This window comes from Protopterus annectens, chromosome 16.part0 (genome assembly GCF_019279795.1).
Source record: "Protopterus annectens isolate FY-2018-M chromosome 16.part0, PAN1.0, whole genome shotgun sequence".
Taxonomy (NCBI): domain Eukaryota; kingdom Metazoa; phylum Chordata; order Ceratodontiformes; family Protopteridae; genus Protopterus; species Protopterus annectens.
Window position 1 is genome coordinate 564,276,559 of NC_056750.1, and position 23,845 is coordinate 564,300,403.

A 23,845-nucleotide genomic window follows, 5' to 3' on the forward strand; every position below is an offset into this window, starting at 1 on the left:
TTGAATTTTTAAACAGTATAGAAGAGTACTGATTTCCATACACACAGTCACTAAATGGTTAAATGTTTTATGATGAATTAATCATCTTATTGATATCAATTGAATGTAATTGACTATTAGTGCTTAGGACTTTTAATATTTAAGAGCATGAGTGATGTTAATTAATTGTCTTCTGAGGAAGTTGCGATACCTATAGGCGACGAAAAGTGTATGAGTTACTGCACGCTTAAAGACTGTCTACTTTTTACTTGTTCTACTTGTGGAGTTAATAAAGTGGTTGCTATTGGTCGTTTGCTAGCTGTTCCGTGGACTTTTTTCTAAGGTTTGTGTTCGTGATTTTTTGTAGATTATAAAACAAACACAGACTTCTTAAATATGAATATCTGTGACTACATCTGCCCTCCATTCCAAAAGAGGATGAAATAGATAAAAAGAGACAAACGGGAAAGATGATTTTACAAATTTTTGCCACTTTGAAGTGCTTTCAGTTGGTGCTGTTTGGCTACATCACTAGAAAAAGACATGGGCTGTGCATTTAGAATACCTGCTGCAAGTAGTATCTGTTTGTCACAGGTAAATCTAGTGGTTAGGAAGCTGCAGTAATGATTTTGCGAGGGGCCTAGGTCCAAGACTGACTGACACAGGAGATGGAACAATGAGGTGAAAAAACTTGTGAAAGAAAATTTAGAGTAAAGATACCAGCCCTAAAAGAAGACAAAAAATGAAAATATACTCACCAAGAAAAAAAATTCTACAAACCCATTTTTATATCCATGAAAACAACAAAAATCTAAAATTGTAGCCTATAGTTCTTTTCCTCCGTGCCTTAGTTTTTCTTGTGGGAAAGAGAAAAAAGGTTAGCAGTATATACTGTCATATGAGGTGGTGCTAGCAGCCAGGTAAACGATGCCTGGAACACCAATAAGTTACTACAACAGGATCTCAGCCATATCAGACTGTTAGAAATCACAGGGAGTATGAGGATGCAAAATTACTAAGTACTGAAAAGTTTATACATTCCTGTACCTGTTTTTTGTGTGACACCAAATGTCCAGTTTTCTACATAATGAAGAAATTCTTACCTCCAGGTTGGTGATGAATCCTCCTGCTTCATCATCATCCTTTTGCTCTATGGGTGGGTAAATCCAAATAAAACCATTGTTTCCAAGGATTATTGATGCTCCACATGGAAGGTTGTGGAAGTGCGTTTTTCGTCGCTTGACGAGTGATGGGGACACTTGTACTAACACACCTTGTCCAAGCTGAAATACAAATTAAAATTTTAATTTATCTGAAGATGCAGTTTTTACTACAGTGGAAATTAAGATTCCCAATCAAACCTGTTTACATACTTTCTTAATGCAAATGGTCTTCTTGTTTTCTTGCAGGTCAACACATGTACTAACTTTTATTGGACTATAACTCTGTTCATTGTACTGCAGTTATAATGCACTGCTCTATCACAGTCTTGCCTGGATTGCTGGGCATAGAGCTGTATCTCCAATGTGCAGCAACAGTAACTTTGGTGCACACATCAAGCTTGGCATAAGAGGGTTGGTGAAATGAGTGGTGCTTGACAGCTCTCCTTCACAGATGCCTGGCTTGTACTACATGGTATGCTAGAGCTCTGATGGAACTAGCAGGGATACCTGGCCAGTATACATACCTGAAGAACATCAACAGACATTTGAGGTCCACAAATTGAACTGGGTGCATGTCCAGTAATGACGGTTCATGTGCAGTGTACAGTGGGGGAAGGGAAACATTCAAAAATATCTTCAACCATATAGTTATGACTGTTTATTTTTACAAAGTGAGATAAATTAATCAGAATGTTATGGGGTAGGTAAGAAAATAAGTCTCCTCCCTCTCAGCAGAAGGCTGAGTTGAAGACACAAGCACCTTTGTTCTGTACTCTCATATATCTTCCTTCCTAGCTCATGGCCAGATTTTTCATCAGCAGTCTTTATGTCCTTAAGATTTCCACTGGTCTTGCACCATAACTATGTAGAACACTAGCTGGTGCACGAAGCACTCACATTGCTAGGAGTTTTTCTTTTCTTTTTCTTTTCTTCAGTTCTTTGGGCACCTTTTAGTTTTCACAAAAACTTACAAATGTAACACTTTACTGTCAGAATAAAGTTATTACTTTAGACAAAAACTGCAGCTGTATAATAGCCAAATTAACTATTATACTATAACTATGTACACTTTTTTCTAGGAGAATAGCAGAAGGGTAGATTTACTATTACAGTCCCTCAAGTTTAAAGTTTTGTGGTAACTACATGCAGAAGAAAGAGGACAGAGGAAAGATGTGGCTACTACAGCAGTGCAAATTCCGAACATCTACTGTTAAGTGCAACTTGCGTAACTGTATTATGTTCATCATTTTCATTGCTGCAGTAGCCTACAGCTACTTGGGTAGATTCCCACTATCCATCTTGGGAGGAAGGAGGACTAGCATCCAAAAGGCCCGGCAGGGGTTCTAGCAAAGCTTGTCCACTGTTGCCTAGGCCAAGTGGGAGTCACCACAGTGATCGTTGGAAGTCCTTCGGAATCCAGAGTGTAATGCTCTATACAAGTGTGCACCATCTAGAGTCCACTCCTTTCCAATATGCCATTAAAAATGACAAGGCTCTAACAGAATGTGCCTTGATTCTCTCTGGAATAGATATGCCATAGTGGGAATAACAAAAAGCAATAGCAAGGGACAGCCATCTTGAAATAGTCTGTTTCGACATGGGCTGCCCTTACTTTCATAGGAGAAAAACAATTATTCAGCTTCCTAAACAATATTGTTCTGTCAAGACAACTACACCACAGTTGCCTATGCACATCCAGAGTATAAAGAATCCTTTCTTCATAATTTTTAGGATCTGGAATAGAAACAAGTTAGATTGATGGCTTGATTAAATGTAAACGCTGAAACAACTTTTCGCATGAGAAAGGAATTTGTTCTTAAAGTAACCCCATCTCTATGGAAACCCAAATAGGTTTAAACCACCATGACAGCTTGCAAGTCAGAATACTCTACTTGCAAAGGTCACAGCAATTCAGTAATACAGTCTTCCAAGTTAGGAACCACAAATCAGCCAGATGAGCTGGTTCAAAAGGAGACAAAATTAACTTTTCCAGCACAAAGTTAAGATTCCCAAGAGATGGCACCCGTTTCCTAGGTAGTGTTACATGTAAAACCCCTGTCAAGAACTGTTTGAACAAGTCAGGGAAGAAAGGGGAGGATTTGTGATCTGATATGCTGAAACAGCTGAAAGATGAACACTGACAGAGGAATAAGAAAGGCCAGAGGATAGTAATTTACACAAAAGAACCAGTGGTATATATTCCCTGACGGGGCCCTTGTTATTTGTGTGGAACAAAACAGAAAATATTTTCCACTTGCTAACAGAAGATTTCCTAACAGCATGTTTTCTTGCCTTTCTTAGTACCCACTGCATGTCCCCATGAAAAAGATGCTTAAAAGGCATCAAAATTTAATTATCCAGGCAGTCAGCTGTTCGAGACTGAGGTCTATCACACTGCCCATCTTGTGTAAGTAGCGCCAATCTGTGAGGCAGCTGTTGGGAATTGCCCTTAGCAAACTGCATAACAGAGAAAGTACAGTTGTGTATACTTACCATAAATGTGGATGTTCGAGTGTATTCACTGTTGCAGTCATCCCCTCTGGGTTATCCCTGCTGTGGTAAGCCCTCGGCCTGCCCGAATACCAGAGTCAATGTTTTTCTGCGTTGGCTGCTGCCGGACGTCAGGTTGTCAGTGCTATAAAGGGAGGCAGCCGACAACATTACATCAGTTTTTCTTGTCCTAACCAGTCAGAGGCCCAAGTAAATATGGTAAGGTGGTCCTGGTGGCTAAAAGCCACCATTAGAAACTTGTCTCCCTAAAGAAAGGACATATAAGGGGGAAGGAGCGTGGGAAACCAGGACTGCAACAGTGAATACACTTGAACATCTACATTTATGGTAAATGTACACAACTATACTATGTTGTTCGTGTTTCATTGTTGCAGTCATCACCTGTGGGAGGATTCCCAAAGCTGAGGAGAGGGGCGGTAGGATTAGTAAGAGACCTAGGAATGTGTCAGTATGCAATGCAGAACTGCAGAGGCAAACCCTGCCCTAGCCTTAGAAAGCAGAGGTAGATGGTAATGCTTGATAAAGGTATGAATAGAAGTCCAGGTGGCAGCTTCCAGGATGTCCCTGGTGGGAACTCCTCTGAGGAGGGGGGTTGGCCTAATGGTTAAGGTGGTTACCTCATAAACACAAGGTGCAGGGTTTGAGTCTCACAAGGGATAACTGGCTAGGCTTAAAATGGCTCACAAGGGCAGTTAGCTTAGTACTAACCTATGTTTTGAAACTATACCCCAGGGGTCACATCTGTGTCACTGCTAGACAGGGGCACAGTAAACTAATTCTATTATATAAGGGGACCTTCATTGTGTCACTACTAGACAGAGGCACAGTATTCTAGATTTATTCTGTACATTTTTGTACCATTTCATGGGGTGGCAAAAACCGCATCACTATGGCTAGGCTTACAAATGCCCCAGGGCAGATAGCCTAGTACTATACTATGAAACTATGAATGCTGTGGAAGTGGAGGTTGCCCAAGTGGAATGGGTTTGAATAGACTTGGGGGGGTGTCCCATGCAAACTCTAGCAGAAATTAATACAGTGCGATGTCTATTTGGAAATGGTTCGTTTGGAAATGGGCTTCCCCTCTGCCCCTGGGGCAAAGCTGACAAGTAGTTGGTCTGTTGTCCTGAAGGGTTTAGTACAGTCCAGATAGTATCTGAGCTGTCTGTGCACATCTAGTGAGTGCATAATTCTTTCCCCCTTTTTTTCAGGGTTAGGAAAGAAGGTGGGTAGATGTATGGGCTTGTTGAGAGTTGCATTAGATACCACCTTAGGCATAAAGGAGGGAGTAGTCCTCAGGGAGACCCTGTCTGCATGGAAGATGATGAAGGGCTCAATAGCCATCAGTGCCTGAAGTTCTGAAACCCTTCTGCCTGAGGTGATAGCTAGGAGAAAAGCAGTCTTCCAGGAGAAGTATCTTAGTTCTGCTGAAGCAGCACGTTCGAAGGGTGGTAAAGTTAGTTGTTCCAAAACATAATTCAGGTCCCAGGCTGGAGTGGGAGGTCTGATATTAGAAGCCCCTCTGAGGAATTGTTTAATCATAGGACGGGAGAACAGGAGCTGTTCTGTATCAAAATGAGCTGAAATGGCTGAGGCATGGATTTTAATAGAGAAGGAGAGGCCACTATTAAGTAGCTCCACTAGGTAGTCCAGGATAAGAGGGATGGAAGGTAGTGAGGTATTGCCCCCTTTGGACTGGCTCCAGGAGCAGAATCTTTTCCATTTTCCTGCGTAAGATTTTCTGGTGCTGGGCCTTCTGGCCTCTGTGATTATGTCTAGGACCTGTTTGTTTAATAGGGGCCCTTTGTTTGCCTTTAGAGTAACAGCCATGCTGATAGTTTGAGAGTCTGCAAGTCTGGGTGCAGCATCCCCCCCCCCCCCCGCCCATCTGAGTTAAAAGGTCTGAGATCAGGGGAAGCTGCCTGGGAGGCTGTAAGATCAGGCTGCGCAGTAAGGGGGTACCAATGTTGTCTGGAGCAATGAGGATGGCCCTTGGTCTCTCCTCCCTTATTTTGATCAGTACCTTGGGAATAAGAGGCAGAGGAGGGCATGCGTACACAAAGAGGGTGTTCCAGTGGAAATTTAAGGCATCCACCTTCCACGCTAGGTGGTGATACTCCCTGGTACAGAAGTTTTTCAACTGATGGCTGAGATGGAAAGCAAAGAGATCCGCCTCCAGAGTCCCCCACGCCTGAGTGATTTGTAAAAAGATTTTTCTGTGGAGCTGCCATTCATGGGGGTCCAGTAAGTTTCTACTTAAGTGGTCTGCCAGGGTTTTGTTGATCCCTGGTAGGTATTGGGCTATCAGGTGTAGTCCCATGGAAGCGGCTGTCAGCCAGGAGGTTCATGGCTTGCCTGCACAGAAGGGTAAGATTGGGTCCCTCCCTGTTTGTTGACGTACCACATTACTCTGGTGTTGTCAGTTTTGATAAGGAGAACCCCTGGCTTGAGATGGGGTTTGAAGGATGTCACAGCATTTTGTACTGCCATCATTTCCTTCTGGTTGATGTGTAAGGGTAGGTGCTGGGCCTCCCAAAGACCTTGGGTGCACCTGCCTTCTAGGTGAGCACCCCAAGCTATGTCTGAGGCATCGGTAGTAATGGTATGGTTGGGCGGAGGGTGAAGGAAAGACCCTTGCACTGGGCTCAAGCCCCTGCCCATAAGAGAAACTCGGCCCTTATACAGGAGATCAGAGGTAGAGCGATCTCTAGAGGTTGAGAGTGCTGACACCAAATGTTCTTTAGGTACCACTGAAGTTTTCTCATGTGAAGCCTGGCCAGAGGAATTAGAAGGATGCAAGATGCCATGTACCCCAAAGGCTTGCAGGAACTTCCTCGCAGTGGGGTGGCTTCTGGAAGCCAGCTGGGTAAAATAGAGAAGCAGGAAGCTCTACTTTTCTGGGGATAGGAAGGCCATTTTTGTGTCCAGCAGTGTTTCCAAGAAAATGATCTTCCTGGGGGGTGTTTGCCTCGATTTCTTCTCGCTGATGGTGTACCCTAAGGATGTTAGGAAGTCTTGACAAAGAGTAGGTCCTTGAAGAACTTTTCTTTGCAATTTGCCTGAATGAGGTAATCATCCAGACAAGGGCAAATTTGTATATTTTTCTGTCTGCAAAAGGCTAGGCCGGGGCTAAAGCATGTGGTGAATACCCTGGGAGCAGTAGATAAGCCAAAGGGTAGCGCAGAGAACTGAAAGTGTTGTGAGCCTGTTCTGAAGCAAAGGAATTTCCTGAAGGATTCCCTTACGGGAATGTGGAGGTAGGCATCTTTTAGATCCAGGGTAACTAACCAGGCATTTTTGTTAGCATAGGCAGTAGCTGCTGCAAAGTTAGCATTTTTAATTTCGGGACCACCAGAAGGTGTTCAGAATGGATAAATCCAGGATATGGCGCCAAGTGCCCTCTTTTCTGGGAACAAGGAATAGTCTGGAATAAAAGCCTTTGCCTGTTTGATCTGTGGGGACAGGTTCTACTGCCCCTTGGGATATTAGAGTTTGGACTTGTTTCAATGCCTCTACCCACTGATTTGGAGGTACGTCTGGGTACTCTCTTGGAATTGGGAGTTTGTTGAGAGTGAAAAGAGGACAGAGGGAGGAGAGGGAGTCAGAGAGTTTTTGCCATAGAGGGATGGCTTAGAACTCCCTGCCTTTGGAGTGGAAGTGATCCACTGTTTGGTTCTCTGCTGTCCCTGAAACAGGAGCTTGGGTGGTCTGTCCCTGCGGGACTTACCTTGCCCTTGTCTGCCAGGTGCAGGAAAAGGACCAGTGCTTTGAGGGAACATTCCTGCTGAACCTAGGAGGTTGCACCTGAAGGAAATCTTACTGTATGCATAGATTTTGCTTTGTCTTCCATCTTTTTAAGCACCTCTTCTGCTTTTACTCCAAACAAGCTGTCCTTATCCAAGGGGGCATCACGTAATTTAGATTTGACATTATCAGGGAGAGGTTGTTCCTTCAACCATGCATGTCTCCTAATGACAGATCCTGACACTGCTGCCCTGCTTGAGGCTTCTAAGGTGTCATATCCACAGTGTAATGAGTGTTTAGCCACTTGACAAGTAGAGTGCAGTAAATCTGCTAACTCTTTCGAATAGGCACAGTCAGGAAAGGCTGAATTTTTTTGTTTTAATAGTTCCAAACTGTGTTGTTGTTATTTTAACATGTGGAACTGACAGTTGAGTGCTCTGACAGCTAAGTTTGCAGAGATGTATACTATTTTACCCCATCTGTCCAGAGCTCTGGAGTCCTTGTCAGAAGGAGTAGGATTCTTTGTAGAACTAGCCTTAGCTCCTTTTGGTCCCTGTGTAATGACCTCTGGGTCTGCAGCAGGATTTCTATGCAGGTATTTGTGAGAATCCGGTACTCTGTAATACCCGTCAGGTTTTCTGGGAGCAGGTGGGAGGGCATCAGGAGTTAAGCTGGATTCCTGGAAGACATCATCAACCACCTCTAAGATTGGAGGGATAAGCCAAGGGGTCTGTGGTGGTGCAGGTCTAGAAACTCTCTTAGTCTTTTCTTAGACTGAGAGAAGTCCTGGGATTCCCAGTGGAAATGTTCCCTGAGGGTGTGAAGGGTTTCCCCACAGGAAAGATCTGGTGGGGAGGCAGAAGGAATGGATTCCTCTGCATCTGAATCCTCATAAGCAGTAAGAGGTTGTTGCTCCTCTTCAAAATCTGAATAATCAGACCCCTCAGAATCCTCTTCTGTCATTATTTCAGAGGAAGGCTCCCTTTTTCTTTTAGAAGGTGCGGCCTGACTACCTCTGATAAGGGTGATAAGATCTTCCGCCATTTTAAGCATTTGAGCTTGGGGTGTTGGAGCAGGAGTAAAACGGTGGCTAGAGGTAGTTTTCCTGGGTGTGGCCTTGCCTCTAGGCCTAAGAGTATCCATCGGTCTGAGAGAAACGGTAGTCAGAGGAGATGATGTCGGTTTTTGTCTAGATTCGGTAGTGTGAAAAGCCTCCTCAGATCCCGGTGCCTGCGTTGCGACTCTGGACCCAACCAAGGCAGAGACAACCAAAGGCTTGGAATACTAAGAAGATGTCTGTGGCAACCGGACTCCGAAAGCGTCTCAGTAGAGGCCTGCAAAGGTATCTAATCGGGCATCAGGGGCTGCAAAGACGCCTCACTGAATTCCAGAGAACTGACGACCTGCTTAGCAGTACAGTCGTTGGAAGGCTTAGCCTTGTGTGGTCTGTCTATATCTTTAGCCTTACGTTTTTTCGGAATGTCTAGAGATTGTTGGCCGACGGACACTATTTTGGAATGCGAAGGTGAAAGACTAAAATACCTGGCTACAAAAAGAGCTCTATGGCAAACGGTTCTCGCGTTAAAGACTGTACAGAACCTGCAACGGGGGACATCGTAGTCTGGGCCTAAACAAGTGACGCAGTATGAATGAAGTCTCGGCGTGGTATTTGCTTTCTACAGGCAAGACAATTGTTAACTTTTTCAGACATCGGTTAGTGCAAGAAAAAAGGATCCCCAACAGGGTACTTAGCTTTAGATGTTTCCAGCTGTAATTCAAACTCTGGTACCGACCGACCGGCACACTTGCGAACTGCTTCTGCTACGGGCTCCACGACAAGAAAGACTGATGTAATGGTCTCGGCTGCCTTCCTTTATAACACTGATGACCTGACAGCAGCCAATGCAGAAAAACACTGACTCTGGTATTCGGGCCGACCAAGGGCTACCCACAGCATGGATAACCCACAGGTGATGACTGCAACAGTGAAACACAGAGAACATCCACTGTTGCCTGGGCCAGGAGGGAGTCACCACAGCGATCTTTGGAAAGTCCTTCTGAATCTTCAGAATTGCCCTGGATACAAATGGAAACAGCGAGTGAAAATGCATAAAGAATGTTCTCAACTACAGGAATGAAAAAGGATCTGTTTTTCAAGTCTGCCTGCAAAGAGTCCCGATATAAAATTTGTCTGTTCTGAAAGGAGGCAAACATTTATTTCAGGTGTTTCCCACAACTGTATCAATTCCTTAAAGACCCCCTCGTTCAATTTCCATTTGTAAGGGTCTGACCTTATCTTGCCCCAACTTGTCTGTCGCTAAATTTTGCTATGGTGGAATGCAGGAAGCTTGAAGAGTTAAGCAATGCATCAAAGTGACTTCCCAAGCCACCACAGCCAGCTTGTACAGAGGGTAAGACCAGGTGCTCCCCTGTTTGTTTATATACAATAGGGTCTATAATGACTTACAGAGGTCCTGGGGACCACCGATGTTGAAGAGATTCTATAACATGGATCACAGCTAACATCTTAGACATTTATGGGCTTTGGGTTGCCTGATTTGTTCAAAAGACCTTGCAGGCCCCCCCACAAGCAAAATCTGAAATATCTATTGTCAAAGATTGACATGGAAGTGGAAGAAAGAATGGGAGACCTGGAATCAGGGCAATCTGTTTCCACTAGAGCAGTTATCTTTTCATAAAACCAAACACTGGAATCTGAAATTCCAGCAGGTGAGAATGTTGGGTCCATAATTTTTAAGAACCAGAGGACTTTTGTCATGAACAATATGGCAAGAGGAAGTATGAGAATCATGGATGCCATGAACCCTAGAATCCTGAGATAATCTCTTGCTAAGTCTGGACACAGATTCGAGAAGCTCAGCTGAAGTCTTGACACAGATTTGAGAAGCTCGGGAGGATTTCCAGATTCAAATCCACTTTTTTCTGGGTTATAGGAAAGACTCTAGAAGGCATCCTAAAACTATAATCATGTGAGAAGGAATTAAGGAGGTCCTTTGACTGACTGTTGAACTGAAAGCAAAGGTTGAGGAGATTTGTAGCCCAAGAAAAGGACTCCTGACACCTGGAAAAAGACTCTGCAAAAATAAGTCAATCATCTAAATAAAGAAATTTGTGAATGCCCTGCAGTTTGCTATGAGCTTTCACTGAATTGAGACATTCTGTAAACACCCTAGGAGTGGTAGATAACCAAAAGGTTAATTGAAAGGAAATGACAGTGCGACTATGACACAGAAAATCTGAAGAAACCTCTGATTCTTATGGCAATAGGATTGCTCAGGATAAGAGTCTTAACTAGAGTTATTATGAAACCTAGAAGAGAAATGGGGGTAACAAACTCTAAGGTCAGCATCTTGAACGTTGACAAACAAGCTGAGAAACAATAAGTCAGGCTCTGGCCTCCAAGAAGAATCCTTCTTAGCCACCAGAAACATTCTTGAATAGAATACTTCTCCCCTTTGATTCTGAGGCACTGGTTGTATGATCCCCCCCCCCCCGGAAAGCAAATGATAAAGAACCTGAGGAAAGATTCTCTTTGGTTAGGAGAATGAGGGGATTCCCCAAAAAGGAGGAATGTCTATCCAGTGCCATTTGCAACCCTCCTAAACTGCTTTTCACAATCCATTTGTCTGAAAACAATCCGCTGCAAAAGAGGAATACTGGGAAAAAAAAGTTTCAGGGACAGCTGGCATGGTCATTCTGAGGTAGAGGCCTGTTCCTTTTTCTGAAAAGATCTATCCTTTTTTGTTGGACCCCTTTTGCCATTTCCTTTTAGATCCCAGTTTGCTGGAGGCTTGATGGGATTGCTCATTTTATTTCTGAAAAAAGAACCAGTTTTTCCGGAAGATTTAGAAAAAGGGAGATGAATATTTTTAATTCCCTGGATCAATTTTGTTTCTTTCATCAAAAAGTTTGAATACCAGAGTAGCAGGATGATCAAAGAAAAAGTAAAAGAAATGTAAAATCCCAGATTTTCCTTCTTTGGAAAACTTCCGACTACGTACCCAGGCAAAACCTCTCATTATGGTAATGGTAGCCCTTGACACAGTGTCAGCATAAGCATAGACACTCTTCAATGAATGTTTAGACACTTGAGAAACAGCAGCAATTAACAGGCTTCAGAAAGAAATTACCTCCTGAGCGTAATGTGGCAGACAAGTCTCTCAAACTATCCACACAATTTAGGACACAGATTAGGATTCTAAAGGCTAGAGTTGAAGAAAAGTACAGTTTTGTACCTACCATAAATGTAGATGTTCGAAGATCCACATTGCTGCAGTCCTAACACTTGGGTAATCCGCTGTCCCAGTCGGCCCGAATACCAAAGTATATGGCTGACGTCGGTCAAGGCGCATTAGTCTGACGTCAGGGTACAAATGCGCATGACCGACGTCATATCCTCAGTCTTTTCTTGCCCCAGATGTCAAAAGAACCTAAAAAGATAAGGCCAAAAACACCAAACACTCCTGCACCAAATATATATATACAATATATACAAATTTACAAGAGTATAACCCCACCCACACAACCACCCCTAAACACAGAGGGGAAGGAGGGATTGGACTGCAGCAATGTGGATCTTCGAACATCTACATTTATGGTAGGTACAAAACTGTACTATGTTCTTCATACCACATTGCTGCAGTCCTAACACTTGGGTAGAATCCCAAAGCAGAGGTAAGGGAGGCTGGCAAATCATAAAGAAGCAGGAGCTGTCAACATGCCCTGCAAAATAGCTGTGGCAAAACCAGCCCTAGATTTAGAGTAGAGAGGAAGGTGGTAATGCTTAGAGAAAGTATGCACTGAACTCCAAGTAGCTGCCTCCAAAATATCCTTAGTAGCCACCCCCCTTAGAAATGCTGTTGAAGTGGCAGTAGCCCTAGTGGAATGAGGCCTAATCCCAGCTGGAATCTCCTTGCCATGATGGGAATAACAAAATGCAATGCAAAACCCAATCCACTTAGAAATAGTTTGTTTTGACACAGGCTTGCCCTGAGAACTCAAAGCAAAAGAAACAAACAACTGCTGAGACTGCCTAAAATCCTTAGTCCTGCTTAAATAATAACGCAACTGCCTGTGTACATCTAAAGTGTGCAAAATCTTTTCCCCTTATTTTGGGGATCTGCATAAAAAGTAGGCAAATGAATAGTTTGGTTCAAAGCCACACTAGAAACCACCTTAGGCATAAAGGAAGGATTAGTACGTAATGATACCCTATCCTTATGGAAAATCAAACAAGGCTCAACCGCCATAAGGGCCTGCAATTCAGAAACCCTTCTTGCAGAAGTAATGGCCAACAAAAAAGCAGTCTTCCATGACAAATATTTCAACTCAGCAGTAGCTGCAGGCTCAAAAGGTTGTAGAGTAAGTTTCTCCAACACAAAATTGAGATCCCAAGCAGGAGTAGGAGCTCTACGTGGGGGTCTTATATTCTTTGCCCCTCTAAGAAATTGCTTGAACAAAGGATGAGAAAACAATGGTGGGTCACAATCATAGTGAGCTGAAATTGCTGCAGCATGAATCTTAATGGAAGAGAAAGACAAACCTTTGTCCAATAACTCAGTCAGATATTGAAGAGCCACACTCAAATTAGGCTCAGAAACCTCCAAATTCTTTGCTGCACTCCAAAATAAAAATCTCTTCCATTTTTCTGCACACTTTCCTTGTACTAGGTCTTCTGGCTTCCATAATCACATTCAAAACTTGTTGAGGAAGTTGAGACCTGCTGTGTTTCAAAACAGAATATGCCAGGCTGTTAGATGAAGAGAGTGAAGCTTGACATTGAGTAGATGACCGTCCCTCTGAGACAATAGGTGTGGAATCAAAGGTAAAGGCCATGGAGGCTTCCTTACCAGATTCCTCAGTAATGGGTACCAGTGTTGCCGAGGCCAATCTGGAACTATTAAAATCATCCTTGGCTTGTCTTGTCTGACCTTTAGGAGTACCTTTGGGAGAAGAGGCAGAGGTGGAAAGGCATACACATGAAGATTTGTCCAACTGAAAGAAAGAGCATCCACTTTCCAAGCTGTGTGATGAAACCTTTTTGTGCAAAACTTTGGCAGCTGGTGGTTTAGTGGAGAAGCGAACAGATCTATGTCTGGAGTTCCCCATGACACTGTCAATTTCCGAAATACATGAAGATCCAGTTTCCACTCGTGGGGATCCATGATTTGTCTGCTTAACACATCTGCTAAGGAGTTCTGTGCTGCCGGCAGAAACCTCGGCTGAAGAGTTAGTTGCAAGCTGAGTGCAGTCTCCCATAAGATCATTGCTTGCCTGCATAGAGGGTAAGAATGTGTTCCCCTTGTTTGTTGATGTACCACATGACAGTTGTGTTGTCTGTTAGAATCAACACCTGCCCTGGAAGAAGTAACTCCTTGAAAGCCATTAATGCAAACTGGACTGCTAACATCTCCTTCATGTTGATATGTAGATGCTGTAGTCTGGCAGGCCACTTGTCTTGTATCCACTTTCCATTCAGATGAGCTCCCCAAGCTATGTCTGAGGCATCTGTCGTTAGAATCTGACTCGCCTCTGGCCGGGTCACAGAGAGTCCCTTGTTTAGGTGACATTCCTGAGCCCACCACAAAAATTCCTTTTGAATGCAAGGTATTTGAATGACAGTGTCCAAATCCTGGCAGTGCTGTGTCCATACATTTTTGAGATACCATTGCAGCTTCCTCATATGCAGTTTGGCATTGGGAAGCACCAGAATACAAGATGCCATGAACCCTAAGGCTTGAAGGACTGTCCTTGCAGTCAGCCCGGACTGAAGAGATAGCTGATGGAAGTAAAGGGAAAGATTCTTTTGCTTGTCCGGGGTTAAAAAGGCCATCTGGGTTGCTGTATTCAGTCTCACACCCAGAAAGCACATGTCTTGAGAGGGTACTAGACTGGACTTTATTTCGTTCACAGAATACCCCAGGCATCTTAGCACTGCTATCACGTATTCCAAATGCTGTAAAAGGTCTTCCTTTTCTTGAGCCAGAATCAGGCAGTCGTCCAAGTAAGGATAGATTTGTATTCCTTTTAGCCTGAAGTAAGCTATCACTGGAGCCAGAACCTTTGTGAATACTCTGGGCAGTAGATAAGCCAAAGGGCAATGCAGAGAACTGATAATGGGAATTCCCAGCTCGAAAACGCAGATACTTCCTGCAACTTAGTCTGATAGGTACATGAAGGTAAGCCTCCTTGAGATCTAAAGTTACCATCCAGTGATCCTTGCCCAGCAGAGGTAAAAGCTGTTGTAACGTCAACATTTTGAACTTGGGAATGTCCAGATAAGTGTTGAGGATAGATAAATCCAAAATTGGTCTCCACGTGTTCCCCTTCTTTGGTACTAGGAACAGGCGAGAATAAAATCCTAGGCCCCTTTCTGGCACAGGAACCGGCTGAATGGCCCCTATTTGGAGTAACAGCGAAATTTGCTTGTGAGCCTCTTTTCTTTGTAGAGAAGGAATGTCTGGCATGCCTTTGAAAGGAGGCAAGGTATGGAAATAAAACCTGTAACCGTGGTGAATGATATCCAATACCCATCTGTCTTGGGTAATTAAAGTCCAATTTTCTTTGAAAAGTGCCAGCCTTCCTCCCAAGGGTGCTGCCAGACGAGAAAGCACTGGCAGCTGAAAAGGCAGGTCATTGGGTCTGTTTACGAAAGGACTGACCCCTGCCCTCACCAGAAGACTGAGCAGGTGAACTCCTGTTCTAGGCCTAAAAGAACCTTGAGCTCTGCCCCTACCACGCCTAGACCTACCCCTAGACTGGGAACCATAAGCAGGATATGTCCACCCCTTAGTAGGGGAATTTCTACTAAACTTGGAGGCTGAACCTGCAAAAAATCTTTAACAGTCTGCATAGACTTAGCCTTGTCCTCCATTTTCTTTAAAACAGCTTCCACAGGCGAACCAAACAACACGTCAGACTGTAACGGAGCATCCAAAATCCTTGTCTTAACATGCTCAGCTAAATTCTGATCCCTTAGCCAGGCGTGCCTACGAAGAACAGAACCAGTGGCAGCCACCCTCGAAGAAGCCTGCACAGCATCAAAACCACATTGCAAGGAATGCTTACCCACCTGTTCGGACACATGAACTAAATCCTGCAACTCTTTACACTCAATACCTTCCGCCAGAGCATCCACCTTAGACTTCAATTGTGAAAGGAGATAATTTTGATATTTTAACATATGGAACTGGCAATTCAAAGCCCTCATGGCTAAAGAGGAAGAAGTATACACCTTCTTTCCCCATCTATCCAAAGCCCTTGCCTCTTTATCAGGAGGAACAGGATTTTTAACAACAGAAGCCTTAACACCTTTAGGCCCCTGAGAAACAGTTTCTGGGTCTGCCCTAGGACTCTTATAAAGATACTTATGAGCTTCAGGCACCCTATAATACCTATCTGGTTTAACTGGGGCAGGAGGCAAAGAATCAGGGTTCAGGGAAGCCTCTGCAAAAACATCTTCCACCACATCCAGAACAGGAGGTATAGCTAAAGGCCTATGCTGGGGTAAAACAAAATTCCCTAAGCCTCTTCCTGGAATCAGAGAAATCTTGGCTTTCCCATTTAAAATGCTCCCTCATGGAATGAAGAGTCTCTGAAAAGAAAATCCTCAGGAGGAGAAGCCAAGGAGTAGAATCATCCACATCAGAATCAGAATAAGGAGGATACTCCTGCAAGTCTTCAGCCGAAGACTCAGAAGCCTCGAACACTGCTCAAAACTCTCAAGCTCAGGTTCCACCCTAGGCCTCTTATCAGGAGGGGGCATAGAACCTCTAATCATAGTAATCAAATCTTCTGCCATTTTAAGCATATGTTTCTTAGGCAAAGATCCTGAAGAACTAGGAGAGACCCCCACTGAAGATAAACCTGGTCTGCCTCTCAAAGAAGCCTTGGAAACAGAAGGGGAGGGCCTAACCACCTTAGGAAGAGAGGGGAGAACAGCCACCTGAGAAGCCCCTTCAGCCTGGTCTACCTCCTGAGAAGACACATCTTGTAACAGTAAAGTCTCTCCCTGAGACTCCAAAGAAACTTCTGGCAGAACCTCCGGCTCCACTGAGCCTTCTAAAGAACCGACGTCCGGGACTGACGGTTCTTCCAACCTAGGCTTTGCTGCTTTGTCCTTGCGCTTTTTGGATGAAGCGGGCGTCGGAGCATCCGACGGCATTTTATAATTACAACGCTTCCCAAAAACTAACCTGGCACAGTCTAACCTTCTCTTTATAGTGCGTTTGTTAAATCTAGCACAAGAGCGACATCCAACAACGTCGTGCTCAGGCCCTAAACAAGGTATACACAAGGTATGGTAATCCCTATGAGGTATCTGTTTCCCACAAGAAATACAGTTATTCACTTTTTCTGACATCCGTTAAATACTGAGGCAAGAAAAACCAAAATATTCCCAACGGGTACTTAGCCAACTTTGATTCGGTCTGAAACTCCGACTTCAGAAAATTTCAGAACGCCAACCTGCACTCGCAAAACTGCTTCTGCATCGGACCATGCCGCAAAAGACTGAGGATATGACGCCGGTCATGCGCATTTGTACCCTGACGCCCTGACGTCAGACTAATGCGCCTTGACCGACGTCAGCCATATACTTTGGTATTCGGGCCGACTGGGACAGCGGATTACCCAAGTGTTAGGACTGCAGCAATGTGGTATGAAGAACATCAATACTCTTCCCAAGCCTGTCAAAGGGTTTGCCATGGTTGTGCAACAGTAAATGATTAGCAATGTCCGTAACTTTATTAGCAGATGGAAAAGAAATAGAAATATAATTAGCTGCTAGGTCACACTTAAGGTAAGAAGACAAATACTTGCTGGACTGAGGAACTTTACAAAGTCTATATACCTTTTTAGAGACTGAAGATCGACTGCCAGGATTATTGCAGGCAGAATCAAAAACATCCTCCAAAGCTGGCATAATAGAAGGAACAGGTGTAGTATGTGGAATACCCACATGTAGCATATCATAGTATCTACTTAAAGAGAATTTCCATTTGATCCTACAAAAGTACAGTATGCATCCTGGACATAGTCTCAGAGAAAGTAAACTCCTCTACAGCAGAAAATGAGAATAAGAGTTGGGTGCTTGTGAAGCAAATACAGAAGCCATGTTCCTGTTGTTATCCATATCCTCTAATGAAGCATGCACAGGATTTGTAGAATTAAGAATCAGGTTTAAATTTTCCTGCTGTTTCCACAGGATTAAAAACTGCAAGGTAAGAAATTAATTTTTATTAACAGACACACTGTCTTTCAATGAAGTATGTCTAATCTTTTGTTTCTTTTTCTAGGGACATCCCTAGTAGTAGCCTGACTAAAGGACTGTACTTCAAACTGGGAGACAGGTCTCTTACCCTAGGAAGAAACTCCTATAACCAAAGAAGATGGTTCTCTCAAACCTGGTAAGGACAATGGACCAGCCACAAAAGATGTGGCTAAAACCTTGGTCACGGTAGTGGAAAGGACTACACCAGAGGGACCAATGGAAAACAGTGAGTGGTCTGTGGTCACTAATGTTACACACCAATGGTTGAGCCATAGACTGAGCCTACAGTCCTGGCAATGGCCCCTTAACTGTTTTTTTTTCTTTTTAGGTACAGTGGAGGGAGAGACTACAGGACTGGTAAGGATATTCATGATCCTGCCGAAAGAGAAGCTATCACTCTAGTGTTTCATGTACCGGAACACTCAAATTACCAAACCAGGTGGCTAAAATGTTATTAGCTGAACTAAAATCAAGTACAGGATAACATTGGCAAAGATGGTCTCCAGATATACAATTCACACAAAAGGAATTTTGTAGAAAAATGTTTGAGTGGTTTCGTCCTGTGCAAGGAATACATCAGAATAAAACCACCCCCATCCTTTCAGTTCCTTTTAAAGATGATTTTAGCTTAAGAACAATTAAGAATAAGTCACATGAATCAATCAATAAAATCTTAAAGAACTATGCCTAAAATAAGCACAGCAATAAATGATTACAAATACACACAAACTTTCCCTTTAAATAACATCACTTGTACCTAAAAAAGTGTTTAATAAATATGCATATATAAAAAAAAGTTAAAAAAAAAAACCCCAGCATGTTAATGTGCAGTATTTAACATGTATCCCTAATCCTATAATTTCATGGCATTAAGTTTAAGTAATGGTTGAATGGAGAGATATTCATTCATTAAGTCCTGGAAAACTGGGTTCCTATTATTTTAGCGAACACAATGACTTTCGAACGTTGTTTAGTCGAACATCATTATGCGAAATGGCAAATACCGAAATCACGGAACAGCAATTTTTTTTCCTAGGGAAAAAAAAAATCACTGGGCCGTTTTCGGGACTTTGTCATTTCCTTCACTGTGGTGCAATCTCAGAGTTGGTATATTTAAGTAGGAGGATGAAGCCCCCCCACTTTATTTTGTGTTTTGATTTTTTTTTTTTTTTTTAACGGATCATCGAATTTTTTTTTCCCTGGGAAAAAATTGCTGATCCATGTGCTCGACATTTTGGGTTTTCGGGGATTGTGGGTCAATTATACAGGGTTCGCAATTCATTGCATTCGCTTATATAATATAGACCCGGAAAATTAAGGGCATTCAACCTAAGTTACCACAACAGATCTTTGTGCTCAAGCCTAATTTGCATTTAAAGCCAGACTACGTTTCTTTAAAATGGGTTTCAATGAACTGTGTTCCTTTAACCTGGAAAGTGATCTGCATGAAATAAATGTAATGGTTCTGAAGAAGTCCAAATGTTTTGTTAGGACAAAAGCAATAAACCTGCTCTCATGTTTTATTTTGCTATATTATTTTTTGGTGTTGTTAAAAAATAAAATTTTGTTTTAATGGATTTTGGATCATTCATTGGTGGATTTACAACATATTCCTTTTGCATGGGAATGTAACAACGGCTCATGTCTTTGTGGCTATTACATTGGACTTGATTTAAGATTCAGTCTTGGTTTACAGTGAGTGAATTAAGAAGACAGTGTCTCTTTTATATGTGCTGTTGAAGCAATTTGCTATCTGCTTCTCAAACACAGTGAACTGTTTTTAGTTTTTATAAATTTATAAAATTATATTCAGCAATTTCTGTCCTTAGGTTAATTTCACCTCCTGTACTGTCAGGAATAATAAGTTCTAGTGCTATGAACTTAAAAATGTGTTGAATTATTATTTAAAATGTGTTTATAAAATGCATTGGTTTGTACCTTTCTCCTAATGTCCGATACACTATCACCAATCGGTTCTTTTAATTTCTGGTAAGTTTTACCTATGTACAATGTAATGGAAGTTTGACACTGTCCCAAGTATACTAGCACAACAGGTGTTTAGAATTTGTATTAATGATCTTTACACTGCTACTAATTTTCATACCAAAATCTGCCTTCTATGCAAAAATGACTGCCATCACCTCATTAAAAAATACTATCAAATTTGTGACCCACACATAGCTACTTGATGTTAATATACATAACCAAAGTCTGATATTCAAACATAACACACTATCAAGAAAACCCACAGAAAAATTAGACTCCTATATCATGGCAACATTTTTTAACTAGCAATGTCAAAAAAAAAAAACAATAGCATCTGTATATCTCTTACCTTCACTACTACATGCTGCCCCTATCTATACCAACCTTCATGAAATCTCTACTAACAAAAACTGAATAGAACTATAACAAGATAGTTAAGTTTGCCAGTAATGAAACTACAACATCCCACCACTGCATAGTCTTAAAACAGGATGACTAGAACTTTCTCACACACACACACACACACACACACACACACACACATGCACACACAAACTGTTGTTCATTTAGCAACTCTTCCTACATAATCTACAAACCTCAAAATTGTTCTGTACTGCAAAAGCCTTAGTAGAACCTTACACCTCTGCATGGATTACTACTCTCCACAGACAAGTCTCTACTAAAATAACGGTAAGTAAAGCCCATAACTCGGTCTTGGCTCCAAAATCTAGAGTTCTACCTCTACCAACATCAAACAAACCAATCTATCCAGATTCAAAAACTTGCTAAAATACTTTAAAAAAACCTGACTCTGCTCTTGCACCTCCCCAAGCTAGACTGCATGAGCCTTTATACATTTACATTAGCCTTACATACATCAAAGCAAATTCTTGCTATAAATCTTCTACTGTCTTCTACCCCCTTTGCCCTTACTGACATACTGACTCTACTAAAACCCATTGCAACTCTTCCCTCCAGCAAAATTCCATCTCATCCTAACTACCTTCTACATCTACCTCAGCTTTACTACAACTTTATCTTTACATCTGCTAAATATACATAAGGCTTGCATATTCCTCGCTCCCCCTCTTCTACTCTCATCTTCCATATCACCGGTCTCAGTCTATTTACTCATAAATTTTAAACTTTAAGTTACAGTTTAAACCCCACTCTGTACACCAATTTGCCATGTACTAATATACAATGCTATATTTTACAGACTGTTAATATTTCTGTAGTACAGCTGCCTTTCAGTTACTGTAGTGTCCATGTTGTAACTTATCTTTATGGTTTTCTCTAACTGTATAAAACTGTCTGTTTTGTAACTTGAGCATTTCTCCCCAGGCCTCCACTGAAAAGGTGCTACCACAGCACAGCTGAACTACCCCTGTCAATCAAAGCAACAAACAAATTGATTAAAAATAAATAAGACTAATGGTCTAAAGTCCCTTGGCTACCAAGATAGAGTATAAAAACAGTCTCTACACTTAGACTCTTATGTGATGCTCTATTACTTGCATTCCATATCATGAATGACCCTATCCTCCTTGGTCTCTCGAATATCAGCTAGATAGACAGCTCTACAAATACTAGAATTGAGGAATTAAATCTCCACCAACATACAAATAAAGCACACCATTGAGAGAGAGAGAGAGAGAGAGGGGTGTGTTACCACACACTTAACCCCACTCATGTAACAAACTGTCCGTGTGTGTTAAACATAGTGGCATCCTTCAAGATGACTTGATGGGCATACATAAATTCATTCCAGGCCTGGCCTTCTTTGCCCTTCTAAATATGGGAAGTACATCTTCAGAGTGGGTAATTGTACCAGTCTGCACCAGTAAGGATGTGGCAGCAATCCTGGTCACCAGTTCCAAAGCCATCTGTGTTGGAGCTGACTACAAAGCTGTCTACTCCGAGGGAGTGAAGACAAAAAAACTCTGACTGTAACACCAATAAGCTTTTGGTTCCAGTCTCACTGACATTAGCCATTGGCAACAACTTTGGATAAATAAGAATTCCTAGAAGCAAATGTCCTTGCATCCTTTAATACCTGTTGCACATAATCAGAAAATAAATGGTCTAAAATGGATCATCTCATGGTAATCCATACAGATGGATTCAGATCTTGGATACTGGGATAAATCAGAGGTCCCTTGTCCTGTTTAAACAAGTTCACCCTGTGGGGAGATTTCTCGTAATTGTCCTAAGCCAGGTGCATAAGGGAGAACCGGTGCGATCTGGGCCATAGGGGAGTCACAACAACATCTTTTGCAAGTCCTTCTCGAGTTGTAGGAGGGGCTTAGAAATGAAGGTATAAAGAAACATCCATGCCAAGGTTATTATTATTTATTATTTATTTGCATTTGTTAACCGGGTTGGTCCAGCTGGGTAAGAATTACCCTTTTTCAGTGGAGACCTGAGGGGAAAAGCCCCAAACAGACATACAAATACATACGAATAGTGACAAATTAACAATATTACAGAGGAAAACAATATTATGGGTACAATGGATAAGAAAAACAAACAATGAAAGTTTGAGAATATGAGTAAGGTAGGCCAGAGGCATGCATGCAAAAGATTTATGAAAAGGTGTTCTGAGCAAGATCTCTGAATTAAGTTAAAGTAGGCAAAGAAATGATGATGTTATTGAAAATAATCTGCCTTCCAGGCCTCTTTGAAAGGTGTCACTGAGCAGAGCTGTTTCAGCTGTCTATTTAGAAAGGAGATGTACAGATTTAGTTTGGGGATTCTCTACTGGAGGACAATGTACAGAAGACCTATCAATGTAGCATCCACTTATCAGCATCTACCTAGAGGTCTTCCAGCAGTTAGCTACTCTGTTCTGAGCTGAATGGATGTAGGTCGTGTGAAGAAATAAGTAGTGATGAACTGCTACATCCCAGGTAACCAAGGCCTGCCTAGAAAGAAAGTTATGATCTTGTTCTTCCCTGTTTATGTACCACATTACAGTGATTATGCACTGCCACTAAAAGACTGCCTGGAGACCAAAGTTGATTTACAGTTTTCACAGCATTTATAATGGCTATTATTTCATTCAGTTTGATGTGTTTGTGCGTGGGCTGTGGTCTCCAGATGCATTTTGACACCTTAAAAAATTGTAGCCAAAGCAATATCAGAGCCATTTGTGGCCACTATCTGAGAGGAGGCTGAGAGGACATAAAGAGATCTCTGATTTGGATAGGGTTTACTTGTTTCATGAAAATGTCTTCACAAAGTTGTGAAATGGAATTGTAAAACATGGAGACTGCTGATCCATGACTACTTTGAAAAAAAAATACAGTTGTGTAAAAATTTACCATAACAGTAGATGTCCTACTTATCACTGTTGCAGCAATCCTTACAATAGGGATATCCTGCTCAGGATGACTGTACATCAAGCCAGCCTATTAAAGCCTGGGCCCTTCATGTGCCATACATCAGAGATATGTCCTACATCCACGGCATAAGGTACATAAGTGATGTACGAGTGCAAAACCCTCAAAGGTTCTTTGCCACCAGTCTGAATGCAGCATTTTGAATTTGTTCTGTAGGTCATACACCTTGTACAGTTCACCAAGCCTATGGCAGATAAGTACTCCATTGAGGACTCTTCCATTTTCTCTTTGCTTGTTTCATCATAGACACGTCATGCAGGAAGGGGGAAATGCGAATGAGGGAAGCAGATTCGCCATAAGAATAGACACAGTAACTGCCTTTTTTTGTTTACGTGTGTAGCAAGGTCATAAAAAGAAGTTATGTCTTACCATAACGTTCCATCTGTATTGTTGATCCTTGTTCAGTCATTACGTATGGGTATCGGTTCCGAGCTCGGAACTGAACCAGCCATTTTCCAAGCTCGCGTCAGCTTCAAACTCTCGAGCTAAACTCTTACCTACAATTCCCTCTCCCTGTTACCTCAGATTGAGTTTGCAAGTTAAAGAAGGTAGAGGCTACCTCTGGTCAAATAACCTAAGAGAACTGGATGGTGAGATCCACTAGAAACCACAGAAGGGGGGAAGGAGGGAGGGTCGTAATGACTGAACGAGGATCAACAATACAGATGGAACGTTATGGTAAGACATAACTTCTTTATCTGATATTGTTAATCCTCGTTCATTCCTTACGTATGGGACAGAGTCCCCAGCTACCTCTATTCCTGGGAGGC

General features: G+C 42.3%; 1 protein-coding gene across 2 annotated transcripts in view; it reads right to left on the minus strand.

Moving 5' to 3' along the window:
• Positions 1 to 23,845, minus strand: part of EXOSC2 (exosome component 2) — a 491,325-nt gene that overhangs the window by 176,301 nt on the left and 291,179 nt on the right. For both annotated transcript variants that reach the window (XM_044058551.1, XM_044058552.1), the window contains exon 7: positions 1,083 to 1,262. In XM_044058551.1, coding sequence (XP_043914486.1) covers positions 1,083 to 1,262 — 180 coding nt within the window. The remainder of the gene's footprint in view (positions 1 to 1,082; positions 1,263 to 23,845) is intronic.